At 37.5% G+C, this 18,675-nt stretch overlaps 1 protein-coding gene across 2 annotated transcripts in view; it reads left to right on the forward strand.

Annotated features, from left to right (window-relative positions):
- Positions 1–18,675, forward strand: part of MYLK (myosin light chain kinase) — a 176,553-nt gene that overhangs the window by 74,139 nt on the left and 83,739 nt on the right. Inside the window, exons 5-11 of one of the 2 annotated variants that reach the window (XM_052674486.1) lie at positions 1,549–1,714; positions 2,806–2,971; positions 4,205–4,241; positions 6,194–6,765; positions 8,120–8,323; positions 9,313–9,447; positions 14,059–14,211. In XM_052674486.1, the coding sequence (XP_052530446.1) occupies positions 1,549–1,714; positions 2,806–2,971; positions 4,205–4,241; positions 6,194–6,765; positions 8,120–8,323; positions 9,313–9,447; positions 14,059–14,211 (1,433 nt within the window). Of the gene's footprint in view, positions 1–1,548; positions 1,715–2,805; positions 2,972–4,204; positions 4,242–6,193; positions 6,766–8,119; positions 8,324–9,312; positions 9,448–14,058; positions 14,212–18,535; positions 18,648–18,675 lie in introns of those variants that run through there. The other variant, XM_052674487.1, reaches the window with a different exon arrangement.

Below are 18,675 nucleotides of genomic sequence, written 5' to 3' on the forward strand. Positions count from 1 at the left end.
CTGCTCTGTCAGTAAAATGTTTGAGGCTACCAGGAAGGCATAAGTAGCTTGATACAACTACTGCTCCTTCATACTGACAGGAATTCTTATGGCTGAAAACAGAACCTCCTGCTGGTATCTGTGCTGCAGTTTTGCACTCTCCTGTATTTGCTCTCTGATATTCCAGAAGCCTTCCCTGCATCTTCCATAACCTGACAGGCATCTTTTAAAAATCAGAAAAAATACTGCTTTTAGAATGATTAGAAAGAAAGAAAACCAACTGAAACCAGCATTCTCTCATATATAATTTAAATATTACATAGTAGCCTGGAAGAAAGACATATTCTGGTTTGGTGTAGCCTGGTGCCAGGTTGATTAAGAGATGTGCAATGATTTACTCTGGTACACAGAAGAGCCTTCTTTCAACCATGCCTTAGAGGTAGCTTGAGGAGGACAACATTAAAAGCTATCTGATATTTAGTTCTACGATTGTTTCCCATTTTCGCATATTACAGTCCTCTCTCCCAAGCTTTTACTGATCCTCCTGTCCATATAAATCCTTTCATCATGGTCTTGTTTCTTATTTAGAAACCTCGAGTTCCCTGTTTGGCAACCATCATGTCTTGGTAGCACCTTGGCAATGTGCTCTCTTTTAGTATGAGACACCTGGTAGAAATTGTGAAGTACTGACATCTTACTTGCATATGGTAAAAGGCCATCTGGAAATGAAGGTCTTGAAAGTGGTTCCTTTTGCTTGAAATTAAAGGTTAAAAAAAAGGAAAAAATTACTGATTGCCATCTGTTAATGTGTGTCTTTGTTGTACCAGGGCTTTAGAGCAAAGCATGTGAGTGTTCTCTTTCACATTAACATACCTGACGTTGCAAATTTCTTTTTCTTGCTGTGTTACTGTTTGATGTTTGAAGTTTTATGGCTACCTAACTGTGGGTTTTGGATTGCAGTCACTCTTGTCATTCTAGTTTCATTCCACATGTGGTTTCCCAGATGTGCCATCCATTTAAATAGAGCTGGATTTTACACTTAAAAGACATTCACTGCTATTTCGACGGGTTTCTGTGCCATTTCCATGTTTGCTTTAGCAGGATATGTCAAAAATGTTGCCAAAAGAAATTGATGATTTATATTCAGAAATTGCACTGAATGTTGAAACAAACTATATGATAAAGAACTCTGAACACTGAACAAGTATGCACAAATAATCTATTAGGGGACAATTAAGAAACAGAAAAGAGGGAAAACTAAATGTATGTAGTGTTCCTTTTCATTTAGTTTGTCCAGCTCTTCTTATAAGCAACTCATATCCCCAGGATCTGTCCTATGAGTTATGTGTCTGCTGGATGAGGATGTGGCACTGTGCTATTTAGCTGCATGAGGAGTCAAGAGCAGTTATCACCAGCATTTGCATTTCTTCCATTGACAAAAAACAAACAAACAAAAAAAAAGCATATAGCTGAAAATCTTCTACTCTAAAATGCTTCCTGAAATGTGCTTTAACAACAACAACTTCTAGTTGTTCTTCTTTAAAATCAGGATGTCAATTACCTTTTTAGGGGAAGACTTACTGTTCCACCTGTGGAGCTTAGGCCAAGCATCTGGGGAGAGAGTCCACCAAAGTTTGCTACAAAACCCAATAGAGTTGTTGTGCGTGAAGGCCAAACAGGCAAATTCTCATGTAAAATAACAGGACGACCTCAGCCTCAAGTAACTTGGTCTAAGGTATGATTTCCCAATAAATTAATGTTTGCTTTCTATTCTAAAGTTTTGTTACTTGGTGAAATGCATTTGTTACTGCAATATGAGAAATTAACAATGGCAAGAATTTATGTACAACAAGGAAAACTCTATTCTTTCTCATTTTCATGCTTAATAAATCCAAAAAAGATAATAGTATACCTTCTTAATATAAAATAGCCATAAAAATAGCAAGTACAAGATGAACTTACCCAAAGACCTTGCTATCTAAATAAGAGAAATAGAGAAAGAGTGGGAAATAAGAACATAAGCATATCTGTTTTATAGAGAAGATCTGCAGGGATTTAATGCTTTAGCTGTGGCCACAGAGGAGTCTCTGACAGCTTTGAAAATTACAGCTGCATTTTTCAAGTTCTATGTCAGTTCCCCAATCATAAACTGCCTTTTCTGTTTTATTTATATTGGGTAAGTTAACCTGTACATTAAAATTAGGAAGCTATCTGCAAAGAAATGAAATTGAATTGAAAAGAAAAAAAAAAGAAAAACCAGTTTAGAAACTAAAAGATATGACTTTATTTTGGCATGCATGATTGTTTTTTGCAAATTTAGAAAAAAAAAATCTAAGGCAACTGAACAAAGGTTCAGATGATTCAGTTTGACTTCTGCAAAAACATAGTAAAAGAAAGGAGTATGACACAACAAGAGACCTGAGCTGTCAACTTCAGACCTGCATCAACATGGGAAACTGTGAGCATATAGAATGTACATAAATAAAATAAAAATGATGAACACTTAAAATTCATTTGACTAATAAACGACACTGAAGATTTAAGTCCTACTGCCCCCTTTGGGCATACACAAGATCTGCAATCACTTTTCTGTCAGTAATGTGAGAGTTTCCAAGTGATTATTAAATATTTCACTGATTAGGCCTTTTTTTTTTTTTTTTTCTTTTCTTTTATTTATTTATTTATTTATTTATTTTTTTAAACTATCATTTCAGTGAATTACAATCACTTTATTTAATTTAGAAGAACACACACTTTGATTGCTCTGCCAGCATCCTGCTCCCATTCAGCCTTCAACTGTCTGATTGTATCTCGTGATATTTGCAGGGTGATATTCATTTGCAGCAAAATGAGCGTTTCAACATGTTTGAGAAAACAGGAATCCACTACCTGGAAATCCAAAATGTTCAACTTGCTGATGCAGGAATTTACACATGCATGGTGGTAAACAGTGCAGGGAAGGCATCTGTGTCTGCAGAGCTCACAGTTCAAGGTACAGTAAAGACAATAAGGACAGAGCAGAAATGAATCACAGTTACTCCTTTTAAAAAAATCTTTGTTTATTCAAGATGAGCATTTACTTTTCCCTGTCATCAACTGACACTGTGATAGCTTGGAGCATATTATGGCTGAAAATACTGTGTTGCTTCAGTGGGAAGAAACAATCAAAATTGTTTGTAACAAAACAAAAGCTTGTTTGTAAAAACTTTAAAACAAACTTTAAAATCAAATCCTACCTTTACATTATATCCCTACTGTTAAAGGAAATAAATGCTTTTGTATAAATATTTTAAAATGTTCTATTTCATATATGCATTACCATATACCATTCACTTTGCAGTTTGATGTTTCTTAGGGTATCTTTTACATTAGCCTCAAAGTCGTAACGCCTTTAGCAACCACACTAAAGATAAATTTCAAGAGGTAAGCAGATGGCTTTATAGCTGCTGGACCCAATGAAATAATTAAATCAACCGCTGATGCCCTTAGCTGCAATCACAAGACATATAGGTTGCATGTACTCCAAGCAGTGTAATTTTTGGTTCTTATCAGTGATGTCACTCTGTAAGATATCAATATAAATAACAATAAGATTTGCATTTGGGATCCTCAGAACTTCTACTGGCCTTTATCAACTAAAGCTGTATGTTTTATCTGTGTATTGCAACCTGATGAGGTCATTGTAGAGACCCTCTAGGTTGCCTGTTTTACTGATCTTTTATAGAAAAAAGGGCCATTAAGTACATTAAGCCATTTTTTAAAAAACATGAAACCAGATCCTTACTGGATCTCCCTGAAGTGGGTGGCTTTCTGTTGTACAACGGGCACAGATGAGGCAGAACTGGGGGCACAAAGTTGCTTGTGGTATATGTTTGCTTCAGATGCTGACCACAACTATGAATAATGCATGCATTCTTTCTGGGATTAGTGCAGATCAGTAAAAAGGGCACTCTCTTGCAATGAACTTGACTAATTGGATGATTTCAGTTACCTAGCCACTATACATAATACCTAATTCTTTCATTATTGATTAAATCAAGTAGTAGGAATTGCTGCAAAATGCTAGCAGACAGTCAAATGGCTCAGATGTACTGAATTATTTTTTTTAGACTATGCAACCTCATGTATAATCTTGCCCCAAAGTGGTGTGCATGGTATTTTAGATGTAAATTATGTATTCTTTTCTTCTTTTTTTCTTTTTCTTTTTTTTTTTTCTCAATTCCAGGTCCAGATAAGACTGACACCCACGCTCAGCCAATATGGTATGTTTTCACTGGGATTCTTTCCCAGCATATACTGGGGTTCTTTCTCAGCAGTAATTTCAACATTTATTGCATAAGCCTTCCTCATACAGTGATAAATCTCTCTGGGCTAGTCTGTATTTGGAAGTTAGAAAATGTGAACTTGGAACGATACAGTGCCAATTTCAAGTCCTCTGGTAATATGAAATAGTTGGTGGAACTGGTGGCTAAACTCTGAAATACGGAGTGCTGGTCTGCTTCAGCTAAGCAAAGTTTAGGTGGGTTTATGCTCACAGCTTCCATATAGTCAAATATTTATATATTATGAAGAAAAACTATGTGTGGACACCCACATATATTCACACATAATTGGTATATATGCTCTATTCCAAGTATCAAATCATTTATTTACTTACTTAAATTTTGAGTCAGAAACCTACACATTGAGTGCTGAGCAGGTTGTTCCTTGCTGTCATAAGCAAAACACACTATGGCCATGGTCTTCGATGTTGTCTGAAAACTGGTTACAAAAGAAAGGGTAAAGTAATAGCAAACAAACAAATCAATATTTTAGAACTTAGTCAAGATTATTAATATTAAAATAGTTTGTTAAAAATCATAGTAATTTATACAATTACTTCTTCTCATAAATAGAAATGCAGAAAAGGAATGGTCTAATCTGACTGTATAACATGCTTTAAGCCTTCAGGGCAGTTGATTTACGTTCTCTAGGGTGTTAAATCTGTCCTTGCATGCCCTCGATGAAATTTCACAAGTACACATTTACACCATCCTGACTTCATGTCCATTGCAAAGTAGATCTGAAAATGCCATATTATCTTGTGTTAAGGTTTGTGTGATTTTTAGGAACATGCTTTCAAAAAAATTTAGTGCAAATATAACTGCGTTTTTCTGCAGCCAGAATTCCCTACGTAGTGTGGGTTCTCCAGAGTATTTTTGCCTGCTCCATCATTCACTTATGGATGAAGGATATTTTGTAAAATGTAAAAATCTTACTGTTGTAACAGTAAATCTCATGTGCATTAAGTCTTTAGTACAATTAACTCTAACTGAAAAAAAGTACCATAATAAATATCCTGAATCTCCTTAGGAAAAAAGACAGTGACATATAGCAAAGCAGATGTGGATTAGAACTGGTTTTAGTATTTCAAATATGTTCCAATTCTGCCTTGGAAATACATTTATGCTTTTGGAAGTATGAGACAGCCACAACACTTGGGTAACAACTTAGTGGTCAGGGGATGCCAACTTCAATTTATGATATTTAAATTCAAGTCCCTAATTATTCAGTACTCTTGTGCCTCAATTTCAGAGCAGCAGATCTACCATAACTGTGAGAAACTCTTACTAATGAAGCCATAACTGATATTTTTACATCCAGTCAATTTATTTTTTTATAACTAATTTTTGATCCCTGTTGCTCCCCTAGACTTTTGTCAAATTTACTGATTAGTCCCCTTTTGAAACCACCTAATTTACAAGATACCATAGCTAGAAACCGTAAATTCACTGCCTAATTAACATTTTAATTTCTCCTTAAGGAGCTATTTTATGTAGTGTTTTAAGCTATAAGTACACATGGCCTGAAGTTATTAAAGCATGTAGTAGCATTACACTAAGGACATTCTAAGAGTCTCAAGTAATTATTCTCTAGCAGCGCATACAAGGTTAACATCTGCTCACATACAACCTGTTACAACCTGAACAGAGGATTTGTACTCAGGAATTTCTCAGTTGAGACAATATTTGAGCACTAATCATATTTAATTAACAATTTCATTTTACCTCTTCCACCCATGTTTTTAATCTGTCTGAAGAAGAGTAGCACATTTGCTACTAAAGGCTAATCAGTTCAGTTTTCTTCTCAGGTTTGGACATTTATATCACTTTTTATAATAACTAGTCTTTACAACAACTAGTCATATATCTGTAAACTTATCATCTTCCTTCAGCATGCCATCAAAACCAACAACACTTGCTACTAAAGCTATTGAAAACTCAGATTTCAAACAGGCAACTAGCAATGGGATTGCTAAAGAGCTAAAATCTAGCAGCACTGAACTCATGGTTGAAACCAAAGACAGGGTATCAGCAAAGAAAGAGACCTTTTACATCTCCAGAGAAGCCAAAGATGTTAAGCAGGGACAGAACCAAGAAGCCAATGCAGTACCTCTTCAAGAATCTAGAGGAACCAAGGCACCTCAGGTCTTACAGAAAACTTCAAGCACCATCACACTACAAGCCGTCAAAGTGCAGCCAGAACCAAAGGCAGAACCCCAGACTACTTTCATCAGACAGGCTGAAGACAGGAAAAGGACTGTGCAGCCCCTGATGACAACTCAAGAAAACCCATCTGTGACTGGACAAGTAAGTCCAAGGAGTAGAGAAGCAGAAAACAGAGCTGGAGCCCGGAAGTCTGTAAAGGAGGAAAAAAGAGAGCCTTTGGGAATCCCTCCCCAGTTTGAGAGCTGCCCACAGAACCTGGAAGCATCAGAAGGACAGGAGATTAAATTCAAGAGCAAAGGTAAAGGGTGAAAGTTATTAGAGCCCCAGACTTAGTCAGGTTCCCCTTCTGTATGGTGAAGCATTTCCTCCTCTGCAAGTTGCCCTCCTCCTAAAGGATTTTGGAAATAAATAATATATTTCATGTTTCCACAGTACTCAATGAAATTTTCAAATAATTCCATACAGTAGCATCCATGCCTTCTCTGATGTTTCCTCAGATGTAATTAGTGCCACCATTTCTGCAGAGTAGTTTTAGGACTTCTTATACAAGGGTGCAAGAGACTCTTCTACCCTTGTATGCTCTCCATGGAAAAGGTCTCCTGCAGTGTATGATACATCTCTTTTGCTGATATTCCTGCCCTTGCTTACTGTCTGTACCTTCCTTCCAGGCTGAGACACTGTTACAGTGGATGAAATGTTTTGAGTTGAGAAGGAATATCAGCAAGGTGAAAGTCCCTGAGAATCCTGCTTGCTTGAAAAGAAGTCAGGGTTGGTTTGGTTGACCTTTTCTGGCAGCCATTCCTCTCCTCTCACCCATTATAGCTACTGCCTCACTGAGCACTGCTAGGACCAGTCTGGCTTTCCAGACCTGTGATATAAGAAAAGCAGACAGTAAAGATATATATCGCTGTTTTGCTTTTCTGCTTCCTGAAAGTTTACTGTTTTAGAATGCTGGCTGTTCTCTCTGTATCTGAACTTTAGCTGGGAAAAACTATATTGCAAGGAGGGAGGCTCCACAACCTACCTAAGCAACCTGTACCAGTATTCAGCCAGCCTCCCAATAAGGAAGTGTTTCTCTGTGTTCAAACAGATCCTTCTCTGTTTCAATTTGTTCCCATACTCTCTTGTCCTATAACTGAACACCACTGAAAAGAAAGGGCCTGGCTCCATCTTCTTTTCACCCTCTTTTCACATATCTGTATATACTGTTAGCCTTCTTCTATCCAGTCTGTAGATTCCCATGATGAGCAACCACAATAACAATTTCAATGGTAGGTACTATGGTCTGCAAAGTATTGCTAGGTATTCAGAAAAATCAGCTTAGCAGGAGAGGAAGGAATGGTGGTGAGGTTGTTTTTTCTTTAATAACCATTTTGTATGTGTGTGTGTGAGACTTTCAGAGGAACAATTTTCTCACAGAAGTGCTTGTTGATTTTTTTAGTTACCAAACATTTGTCATTTTAAAGCTGGAGTGGCTGAAATGTTTTGGAGGATCAGAAACATCAAACTGTCCTTTTGAATATAGTTCAGTATATCACTTACACAATTACAGAAACTTCAGTGAGTGTGTGTAAATTATACCTTCTGAAGTACCATGAGCTACACTAAGGAGAATACTTGTTCAAACACAAATCAAACACCTGATTGTCTAGTTTCAGGGAAACCAAAACCGGATGTGGAGTGGTTCAAAGAGGGTGCACGTATTAAAACTGGAGAAGGTGTTCAAATTTATGAAGAAGATGGAACTCACTGCTTATGGTTAAAGAAAGCCTGCCTGGGGGACAGTGGATCTTACAGCTGTGCAGCTTTCAACCCCAGAGGCCAAACTTCCACCAGCTGGTTGTTAACTGTCAAAAGTAAGTGTGCGTGAGCCCATCTTCACTTTGAAAATTGTGGCTGAGTTTTTCCTATCTTGTCAGAGGTTGGCCAATGCTAAACTCTTACTTGAATTTCTCAATGCAGATAGATTTTGATTTCTATTTTTGTCACTAATGTGACAAACAGCTGGTGAACCATTTCCTACATCAGTTTCCTCTCTGATCTGTTACTGTTGTTTGTGTAACTAAAACTATCTCATCAAATGCTTTGAACACAGGGAGGACTGTTCCCCAGAGGCGTTTTACATAGTGCTTGCATTTGATACAGGTTGCCAAAGATTTTGTTGTTGTTCTGCATGTAGTTCTCTCAGAGTTGCTTAGCATTTCTATAAGACACTGCATATCTGAAATGTTTTGTGAGTACAAACTGATCCTGTGCAGTAAAGCAAGGAGAAAAAAAGTGAAGGAATGAGAATTGCATGCTGCCAAATTCAAGTGCAGACTCCCAGCAGCAAATAATTTTGAGCTTAAAAGCACTGTCTTACTGGCTGTTGAAATATTTGTTGGCCTCTTAGGAAATCTTGTCCTCAATTCTAATATTTTCACCTACTTTTAGGTTTTTGTCTGGAGCTATGATCATGTTTATGCAATGCTTTTCTGTTTACTGTGCCTGAGTTTAAATTAGCATATCCAAACTATCTTACTTTCTGTCTCATGAGATATCCATAAGCAGCATCCTTAAGTCACCCTGTTTCACTTCCAAACAGGGAAAACTGGGGAAGTTCTGAGAGAAAAAACTTGAAGAGAATTATTCTTCATATTCCTTGCACTGAGCTCTCAATCAGTGTGCTGCATATTCCTTTTTGTGATTGACTGCAATAGGTGGACTTTTATTTTTTGCTGGTTGACATGGATTTATTTTATTAGCTCGGCCATGTCACCTAAGTGTGCCTAGAAAACATTATAGAGCGGTAAAGGTAATTTTGTCAATTTGGGCTAAATAAACTATTTTCATCGTGTTTTTAAAGGGTCCAAAGTTGAAGAGGTCGCTCCATGCTTTTCCAGTGTCTTGAAAGGATGCACTGTGAGTGAAGGGCAAGACTTTGTGCTGCAATGCTGTGTAGGAGGTGTACCTGTGCCTGAGATCACATGGCTTCTCAATGGTAAGGAATATTCTGTTATGCAATACACACATGCACCCACTTACGTTCTCAGTCTCAAATGCCACTGTGATCAGGACATAGCATGGCTGTGAATGCTGGACTCTTAACTCATCGTAATGTGGTACACTAGAAAATCTATTTATATGCACATAACACAAAGAAAGGATAGGTTTTAAAAGTACCTTTCTGTTTTACTGCAGTTTTCTAGTATGTCTAGGAGGGACTTTAGTGAAAATGTTGTATGCTTATGAGTTTCCTGGGTTATGTTAAATGCAGTTTTTACCATGCTGCAACAAAGGTCTGTGTTGCTATTAAAAGCTGAATTACTGTATGCTGAATCCCATGATATGCTACTCCTTTGTTATGAGCCTCTGCTCTGAGGGTAGTGGGTTGTCATCACAGTCCTGCAGGAAAAATATGTTATAAGCAAACTAAGTGCCTTATTACTCCTTAAGGCTGTAGAGAAATGCCTGATTTCACCTGTCATTCACCTGGGCAGGTCATACTTAGTTTTACCATATATATGTCCAAGATACTAAAATCACAGCTTTTCTCATTCCTTGTCTGCTAGAAGGATTTTCCTTGGGACTCCAATGCTGCACAGGAATGCTTATCAAAAGACAATTTAAAAAATGATAAGGTATTTTTTAATTTCAGGCTCTCCTGCCATGCTGTAATTAGATAACTGAACATGGAAGCTTCCTTAGTGGTCCACTCTTAACATGTTCTCAAACATCTGTGTTCTGCTTAGATTCCAAATAATTTCAGGTACTGAGGGATTACATGATTTGACTATGGGCTCTTTCTGTTTGGAGTCATATCTATTAAACACTGGACAGATTTATTCTTCTCAACCCTTGATCACTTCTGTTACTCCTGAAGAACAATTGATTTTTTGCAGACTCTCCCTATCTTTTAATATGTGTGATTTAAAGACAAAGAACGGCATGCTTCACCATAAAGCTATTTCCTTCAGAATTGTTTTAAAATGAATTATTTGTAAATGATCTCTGTTTTTCTTAAGCTGCTTAGAGTAAATGGAATAACTCAAAAAGGTGGCATGGCAAATGAACCATGACCTTGAGATCGGTATGTTCCCACAGCCTGGCCTGTTCTCCTTCCCAACAGCTCTACATCTAGAATAGAAAGGCCAGTGCTTTATTTACAACATGAAACATGTGAATGAAAGCTCTGATATTCTCCCATTGGAAATCATTTATTTCTCTGTCTACTCAGCAGTTCCTCCTTTGCAGTCTGCAGTAGAATCCCTGTGGCAACTCAAGAACTGTGTCTTGCAGTGCAGAAAGAGTAACTCCTATCAACAGGGTCATCTATTTCAGTTTTGTGTTTCAAGGGTACCCCATGCCCATACACAGTTCCTTTAGTCTTGAGGGATGTAGTAACAGCTAGTTGTTTTCCATTATCACACAGAGCATATTTGTGTCTCAAATGACATTCAAGTTCCAAGTGCAGGCACACATCTTCATTGATGTAGCTTTACCAACTAGAAAACCATTGTCTCCTGGAAAAAATACAGCCTAGAGATCAACAAGTACAGGTTTCTGTAGGTCTTCAGTATGCACCTTGCCATCCTGCCATTTTTCAGTACATTTTTTTATGCTTTGATCTTTCTCGTTTGACCTCAGCTGAGTCTGCACCTAGTCAGGTATAACCATATTTGTATTGCTTCCAAGCTTCCAACTGCAATCAGATCAATATCACAAGGAAACATAAGCAGTTTTTCCCAAATCACTGGATTTCAAACCATCGAAGGTTCTGTAAGTGAAAGCCAGTGCATTAACTCTGTTCTTAAATCAGAAGGCAATAATGACTCTGAGGTACAGAAGTACAATAGGCTATCATAATAACAAAAGTTAGGGACATTGTGTATTTCTCTAAAGATGGATACATACTTCTTTCATTCTAGAAACCTAGAATATATCACTGTATGTTATTGCTTTTCCATCATATTAATATCCACAGTAGTAGATACTACTATTTTAGCAGCTGTGGCTGCTGTGGCTGCATACAAATTTAAAACAAAACATTTTCCAAGCCATTACGTAGATTGACTTCTCTTTTAGGTCAACCAAGACAAAAAATAGATGACGTAAGCTGTGCATTGTCATTAATTACTACTTACTATCTGTGTGGACAAGGATTTGCTTCCATATTCACCCAAACTGCAGAAATAAGAGCTTGGCTGAACCATGGATTATATATCTATTATATTGATTTAAAGCTGTTTTCCAGCTCTTGTAAGACATTTCTTTTGTCCTGTTGCTCTAATTCTACTTTTTAATTAAGTTGTTCTCAAAGAATTTTTGCTGATTTACTGACAGATTCCCTGAAAGCAAGCTTCTTTTGTTGTAGTGCCTCACCAAACCATTATAAATTTATTCACATTCTCTGTGTGGTAGTACTTTGGTACACAACTTCAATTTACTTTGGCCTCTTGAAATATTTTTTAGTAACTTCTTTTTAATTTGCAGGAATAAAGCCTGGATCACGGTATTTCAAACGTCTTCCTTTCCGTAGTGCTTTCCTTTCTTTTTTTCCAGTTGAACATCTTTCTGCTGAATTTAAAAACAATATGACCACAACTTTAACAGAACAATTCTCTGAAAAGTGTTTTGTTTTAGAATAGCTTTATGGTCTTTCCAGAAAGCTCTTAATAAATGAGCTGGGGGAAATTTTCCCTTCTTCTGGCATAACATGCCACACAAGTAAGGTATTTTTGTTATTGTTTCTGCTGCCAAAATGTCATGGAGATTTGACTGTTCTGCTTCTAGAGAAGGGAACATTTCACTACTGGGAGAATTGTTTTTATTAGATCAAACTAAAAGTACAATGGACATAACTTATAATATTGCTGTAGGTTATTCCTCAGGGCAGATATATTATTATTATTTTCCAGGGTCTCATGAAAAGACAAAATATTGAACAATGCTTTAAAAAAAAAAAAAAAAAAAAGAGTTACAGTTCTGTTGAGTTGCAGTGAGAAAAGATGTATGTGGTATCCCTGGACAAATTTTTATATTTTCATTTAGGGACGTATTGAAGGAGAACATTTTCCACAAAGAACACTTATCCTATTTTTGCACTTTTTATTTTTGTTTACGATGATGCATCTTTTATCCTTTGTTTATTTCTGACCTGGTTATCATCATAATATCCTTAGGCACCATTCATAGATTCAGAGTAAAAATCCCAGGCAGCATTCCCATCATGTTAAGTACTCTACATTCAGACCATAAAGGCAGTCAAGCACCACATGCTCTCTTACAGAAAGCTTTCTCTGCTAAGACCTAAGCTCTGCATTTACATATTTCAATGTTAATGTTATTCTTATACGCAAAAATACATATTTTGACTTAATCAAGACTTACAACAGTTTGTTCAGTTGAATGAAAGGGAGCTTGAGGGAACTAGTAATACAAATAAGATCTATGACAGAACGTTTATTCTGAAATTGAAGCCTTGTGGGCCGTTGATTAAATGTTCAACCCAGTTTTTCATGAGGTAGACAATTTGCAAACTTAAGTAACTTGTAAGACAAATAAGACAAGAAAATCACCTACCCTGAATTATATATTATTTTTCAGATATTGGATCAAGTTCATGGTATATATGTATTTCAGAATTAAATTTCATAAGCAGATAGTGCATAGGTAATAACTGCCTCTAAATATTTTTCGTGTCAGAAATAAGAGAAAAATCTGGGCCATCATTTAATTTGTCCTGCTGATACTGCAGAACCGGTTCTAAGAATCCCCAGAGTTTTTTGTCCTGATTTTTTTAAAGTCACTTTAGCAATGAAATTAATTTTTAACCTTCCTTTTGATCATGATTTCCCAAGTGATAGATGTCACATCTGTTTCACCCTCTTTTCAGATGATGCTAGTTTCTCTTTCCAGCATGGTGTTCATGAGCAGATATCAGGCCCTCTTAAGCATAGCATACACTGGGAAAGCAACCAATGATGAGTCAGTAGTGGAAAGTATTTAATATGGAGAAAACAGATTGCAGAAGCATTTCAGAAGGGCTGAGATTGATGACTGTTTCTGAAACAACAGCAAGGCAACTTTAACCAGTCTACATTAACATCTAAGCATTTTCCATACCAATTTACAGAACCAGTTTCTTAAAATGTACTTCTTAATAGCTATGTCACTGTAGACCAGACTGTACCTGTCTCCTACCAGACTGTATATGCTTCAATGTAGATTAACTGTGTGGTATATCAATCTCTTGGCTCCATCACAGATCTTTTTGCCTCTCTTGGAATGTCTTCTGTTGCAAACTACGTGATTTAAAGAACTTCAAGTGCTTCATCACACCCTGCAGATTTTGCACATTGGGGCAGCAATGCCAATATCTTGTTTCAGGCAAAGTCCAATATATAGGCAATGTTTGAGCAAACACACAAGACATCTTTTACCTGTCTGAAAGATAATCTATTCAGAATTCAAATATAAACCTGAGAGCAGCATTTGGCTCTGCACTCTAATATACAGATTGCTGTTAAGCATCCAGATTTCAGGGGAAATGAGAAGTGCTTTTCAAACAAACTTGATGTATTAGGATAATTCTCTTCCTATCTGTCTGTAGAACAACCAATTCAGTATGCCCATTCCACTTTCGAAGCTGGAGTTGCAAAACTGACTGTCCAAGATGCCTTGCCAGAAGATGATGGCATTTATACATGTCTGGCTGAAAACAACACAGGACGGGCATCATGCAGTGCTCAGGTCACAGTCAAAGGTGAGTATCTCAGCCTGCTGTAACTACTGCAGTGATGACAGCCATACTGACAGAATCCTGTGGATAAATTGAACAGTTGTTACAGTTACAGCATTATGCTCTTTGTTCTTATAATCTCATCTGGTATTTGTTTTGGTGGTCGTTTCATGGCTGCACGTGATCAGACTTCTCCCCCTAGATTCAGGACTATTTGGTATTTGTCATTTGCAAGTTATTTTATTCTCAAAGTTATAATACTTTGTCACTGCCTCTGCAGCATACTGATGAGTGTCAGTTGCCATGGGAATTATTTAATTTGTCTAGGACAAATAATACCTGTCCCAAATCAGTGCAGGCAGCTTCGTGAGAAATGTGCCCTAGGATTCCAAGATTCAGCACTTCAGCAATATACCTGCCCCTATTTAGTTTATTTGAATACACTTAAAATACCAAGCAAGCTTAAAATGAAAACAGAGCAATTCTGTTTAATCTATGAGTTAAATTCCTGATTACAGAATTGGAAATGCAGTACCTACCCTACCCCCCTTCCCAAAAAAAGGACACAAAGTAAGAAAGTACTGACTTAAAATAAGTTTGAGCCTAATCTGTTCTCAAAGCTGTCGCTTATAATTTCTCCAAAGCATTTCATCTGGATTAGCTAAGGCAAATGGAGAACTCCACCTCAAGGGAGCAGTCACTGATATGGGACCTGCTGATTATTCACTGAGACACAGAAAAAAGACAGCCCCCCTCTTACTAAGCAAATCAGAGTTATTTTAGGGGTGACATACAATGCTAACATGGGAGCACAAGTCACCTATCTTTTCCCAAGAGTTCTGTACTCTGTTTGAGCTACTTCAAGCTACTTAGTCACTGGTGCACTGATTTGAATCCCTCCCATACTTCAACTAATCTAGGGCTCAAAAGCTGCATTGCTGCAGTTACTCTGCAGTGGGGAGCTCATTCCTCCATTTCACATCCCACTTTGTTTTCTTAAGAGTCATGGAACATGCAGGGAAAAACAGAGAATTGAGAATGCTCATGACAGGCTGTCAGGCCATGGGTTTAACATTTTTAAGCTTTAGCTCTTCACTTCCTCCCTAAAACTCATTATGTTCCTGTTGTCATGAGGATTACAGTAACTTTCCCCAAGACTCAGAGCTATGTAGATTTACCAGACAGAAATAGTAAATTTAAGATCTTGATTTCCGAATCTCTTTTCTTTTACTTCCATCAGATCCCATATCAAATACTTACTGCCTTGAGGTTTCTTTGAGATCTTCAATGCTGCAGCTAAGGCTTCTCTAAACGTTTGGCTTTGCAGAGATTACAGCAGGAAATCAGTGTACGTACAAAGAGAGAGCTTCATAAATCCTGACCAGACACCAATTTTTGGGATAAAGTCCATACAAATTGTTTCTGAATTGTAACTCATCTCTTCCTTTTCATCTCCCACATGATTTAAAGTTTTCAGGTTTCATGCAGTGCTGTTTGTTCATTCATGGCTAGAGAAATATTTTTTTCTTTTGTACCTGAAATCTATTTGTATTTAAGACAGAATTAATCATCTTGCTATAGTATCTGAGCCATGTCAGAATCCAGTTTTTCTTTAACTTGCTGCTCTGGTGCTTGGGCACCTCACTGAGTCTGTCTGGGGCTGCATTTCCCTTCAAATTGCTGTTTTTGGCTTCAGTGTTTTCATGCAGCATCTCATGGTGGGGCAGAACTTCTACCTGGAGTGATTTGTCTGTTTGACATCAAAGCACAGTATGTTTATTCAAAAGTAAGAAGCTCCACTTTCTAAATTAAAATAAGCACAAAGATAACTCACAAAAGTCCAACCCTGACTTTAGGAAGGATAGTCAGTAATGATTTTTTAAAAAGAGGAAAAAAAAGGAAGTCTCATGTTTGAATGATAGCGCATTAACAATTAGTAATTATCTGCTAAGATTTTGCAGGTATTCTCCGGCTCTATTTTATGTTCTTTCTGATCTTTCCTGCTTTCTTTGTCCTTCAAAAGATCTGTTACTTTGTTTTTGTCAGAGGAAAACCGTGGAATCATTATAGGGAACAACATTTTGAAGACCCTATTTACTTCCTATAAAGGAAACAAAGGAAAGGCTTATAAAGGGCTACTCCTCCAAGTCCTACTAAAGATAGGGAGACTTTTCCAGTACTTCATTATGCTTTGTGTCTGGCCCTGTACAGTGGCAAAGTGTTCCTTCCAAGTCATCAATCTTGGATTAATTTTGCCTCTCTATTCTTCAGCAGTACAAATTCTGCCTAGTGCCCAGCAAGATCAGTCATTCCGTGGTTTTCTATGAAAAAACCTCACAGCAATTAATTTTCGTCGGGGAGTTTTGGAATCTTGTTGAAAAAATCTCACACTTCATATGGATGGGGCACAGTGGTAGGTATCCCTGCTTATAGCAGGGGGATTGGAACTAGATAATCTTAAATGTTTCACCAACCCAAACTACTCCATGATTCTATATAAGAAATGTTCAGGTCTTAAAAATTAAGCATATTCAAGCTAATCATTCAACTGAAGATCACTTAAGTAAAGGCAGGCTGACTGAATTGGCAGAGGTCCATTAGGTAGACTGAAGAAAGTGAGTTAATCAAGGTGAAGCTAATTCTGATCTCATGAAACACTAAGCAGACTAAATTGAATCTTGACACTTCTCTCTGATGGTGTTTTCTTAAAGCTGAGATACAGGTTAGAGATGAACTCTTGAAAGCGAACCTAGCAGATAAAAGCAGATAATCAGTCTAATGCAAAAAATTGCTGAGATGTGAGAAACTATCCAGATTACTCAAATGCTTAGTGACAGACCTCCCTGTTCCTGGAGCATTATCTTTTGTGTCACTCTGTAAATGTTAGAATTTTTTTTTCATTTAAATCTAGACATAAGTTTCCATACATACTAAAAATGGAGTTTAGGAAGCTGTGGGGCTTAAACAGTATGTGAGTGACTGAGTTGTCGCTGTTATTATAGGTGCAAAGTAGGCAATAGTGTTGTTGTTCCTATTTAATATTACATTCTTCCTATTGTTTGGAGAAATCCAATTAAGCACACAAGCCATTTTCTAAATACACCACGCAGCTCATTAAAAAAAAAGCCAGATCTTTAAAGGCAGATGCAGACTACATTCAGATCACCTGAAATGTATTGACATTGATTATTCTCTGATGGGGAAACTGAGGTTGAATATTAATATTAATCAACTTTCTGCCAAGGTGTTTTAACTTTTAAATTAGTTTTTTTTTGTTTGTTTGTTTTGTTTTGTTTTGTTTTTTTTTTAATGAAGAGGAAACTGTGGTGAGGAGAGGTTTATTGACTTGGACCTACATAGAATGAGTCAGTTACCATACTAATAATTGGTGTAATTGGAAGTGAGGTCAGCTCCAAGGGATAGTAGCTGTTCTTCAGATCTGCCTCACACCTGAGATAAGCATTCTGATATGTTGTTGTCTCTATCAGTTAACTAATCGTTGACAGGGGACAACAGCGAGATCCATCTCTAGCAAAGGTGTTATAAACACCAATATCTGGGTATGCAACATAAGATTACAGAGGTGAAGGAGACCAGGAAGAGAGATGGGACATGTGATGGATTCCATCTACTACTGTGCTGTAATGAACTAATAGCATCTGTAGGAAGCTTTTGTTCTTTTGCAAACAGACTCTGCATGTAAAATAAGCAGTTATTTCCTTTTTCCAGTGTATAAAGATGAAGCGCTTGTTACCTGAGGGCTTAATAGGAGAGTGATCTGTCTTGCACTTCTGCCCCACTGCAGAATATCTGACCTACTGAAGCTCTTCTTTCATCATGTGGACTTCCCAAGTTTCCCCCTTCCAGACAGCAGCATCTCTGTTTTCAAGAGGGAGGGCCCAAAGCCTGGGTGACATCAGCAGCACAGACTTGGAGCCATGGTACTCCTGGGGGCTCCAGTGCTCTGCAGCCTCCCAGACCTGTTTTGCTGGTGCTAGTCTTTTGTACCTTGTTGTCTTGAATAGAGGCCTAGCACTGCCTCCCTCAGTGAACAAACACTATTAAGCAAATACTGTTGTTTCTGCTCATTGCCTCTTGACCTCATTTCTCCCTCCCTGCCGGCAGTTCACTTTCCTGATTTCACATCTGTTCCCCTTTCTCCCAAACTGCTTTCTGTTCACACATTTATTTTTTCTTTTAGTGCAGTTTCCCCCAGCATAAGTGTCTATGTTAGGAAGCTTGTAGCCTTTGTAATCTGATTACTGTAGTCATTCATTGAGCATTGGACAAGCAGATTAGAGTCACCTGGAAGCCTGTCAGAGTCTCTGCTCTAGTAACCAGTTTACCTAAGCAGTAAAGGGAGATGCTTTCTGGGAAAACAGCTTGTTTTGCTCCTGTCATTCCTCTATCTGGTGTGAGTGGAACTACACAATACAACCAGCTGAAAGAAAGGCTATCAGGTAGGTATCTTTTCTTCCACTGGTGAGC

Source organism: Tympanuchus pallidicinctus, unplaced genomic scaffold (genome assembly GCF_026119805.1).
Source record: "Tympanuchus pallidicinctus isolate F22 unplaced genomic scaffold, pur_lepc_1.0 scaffold15, whole genome shotgun sequence".
NCBI classification, from domain to species: domain Eukaryota; kingdom Metazoa; phylum Chordata; class Aves; order Galliformes; family Phasianidae; genus Tympanuchus; species Tympanuchus pallidicinctus.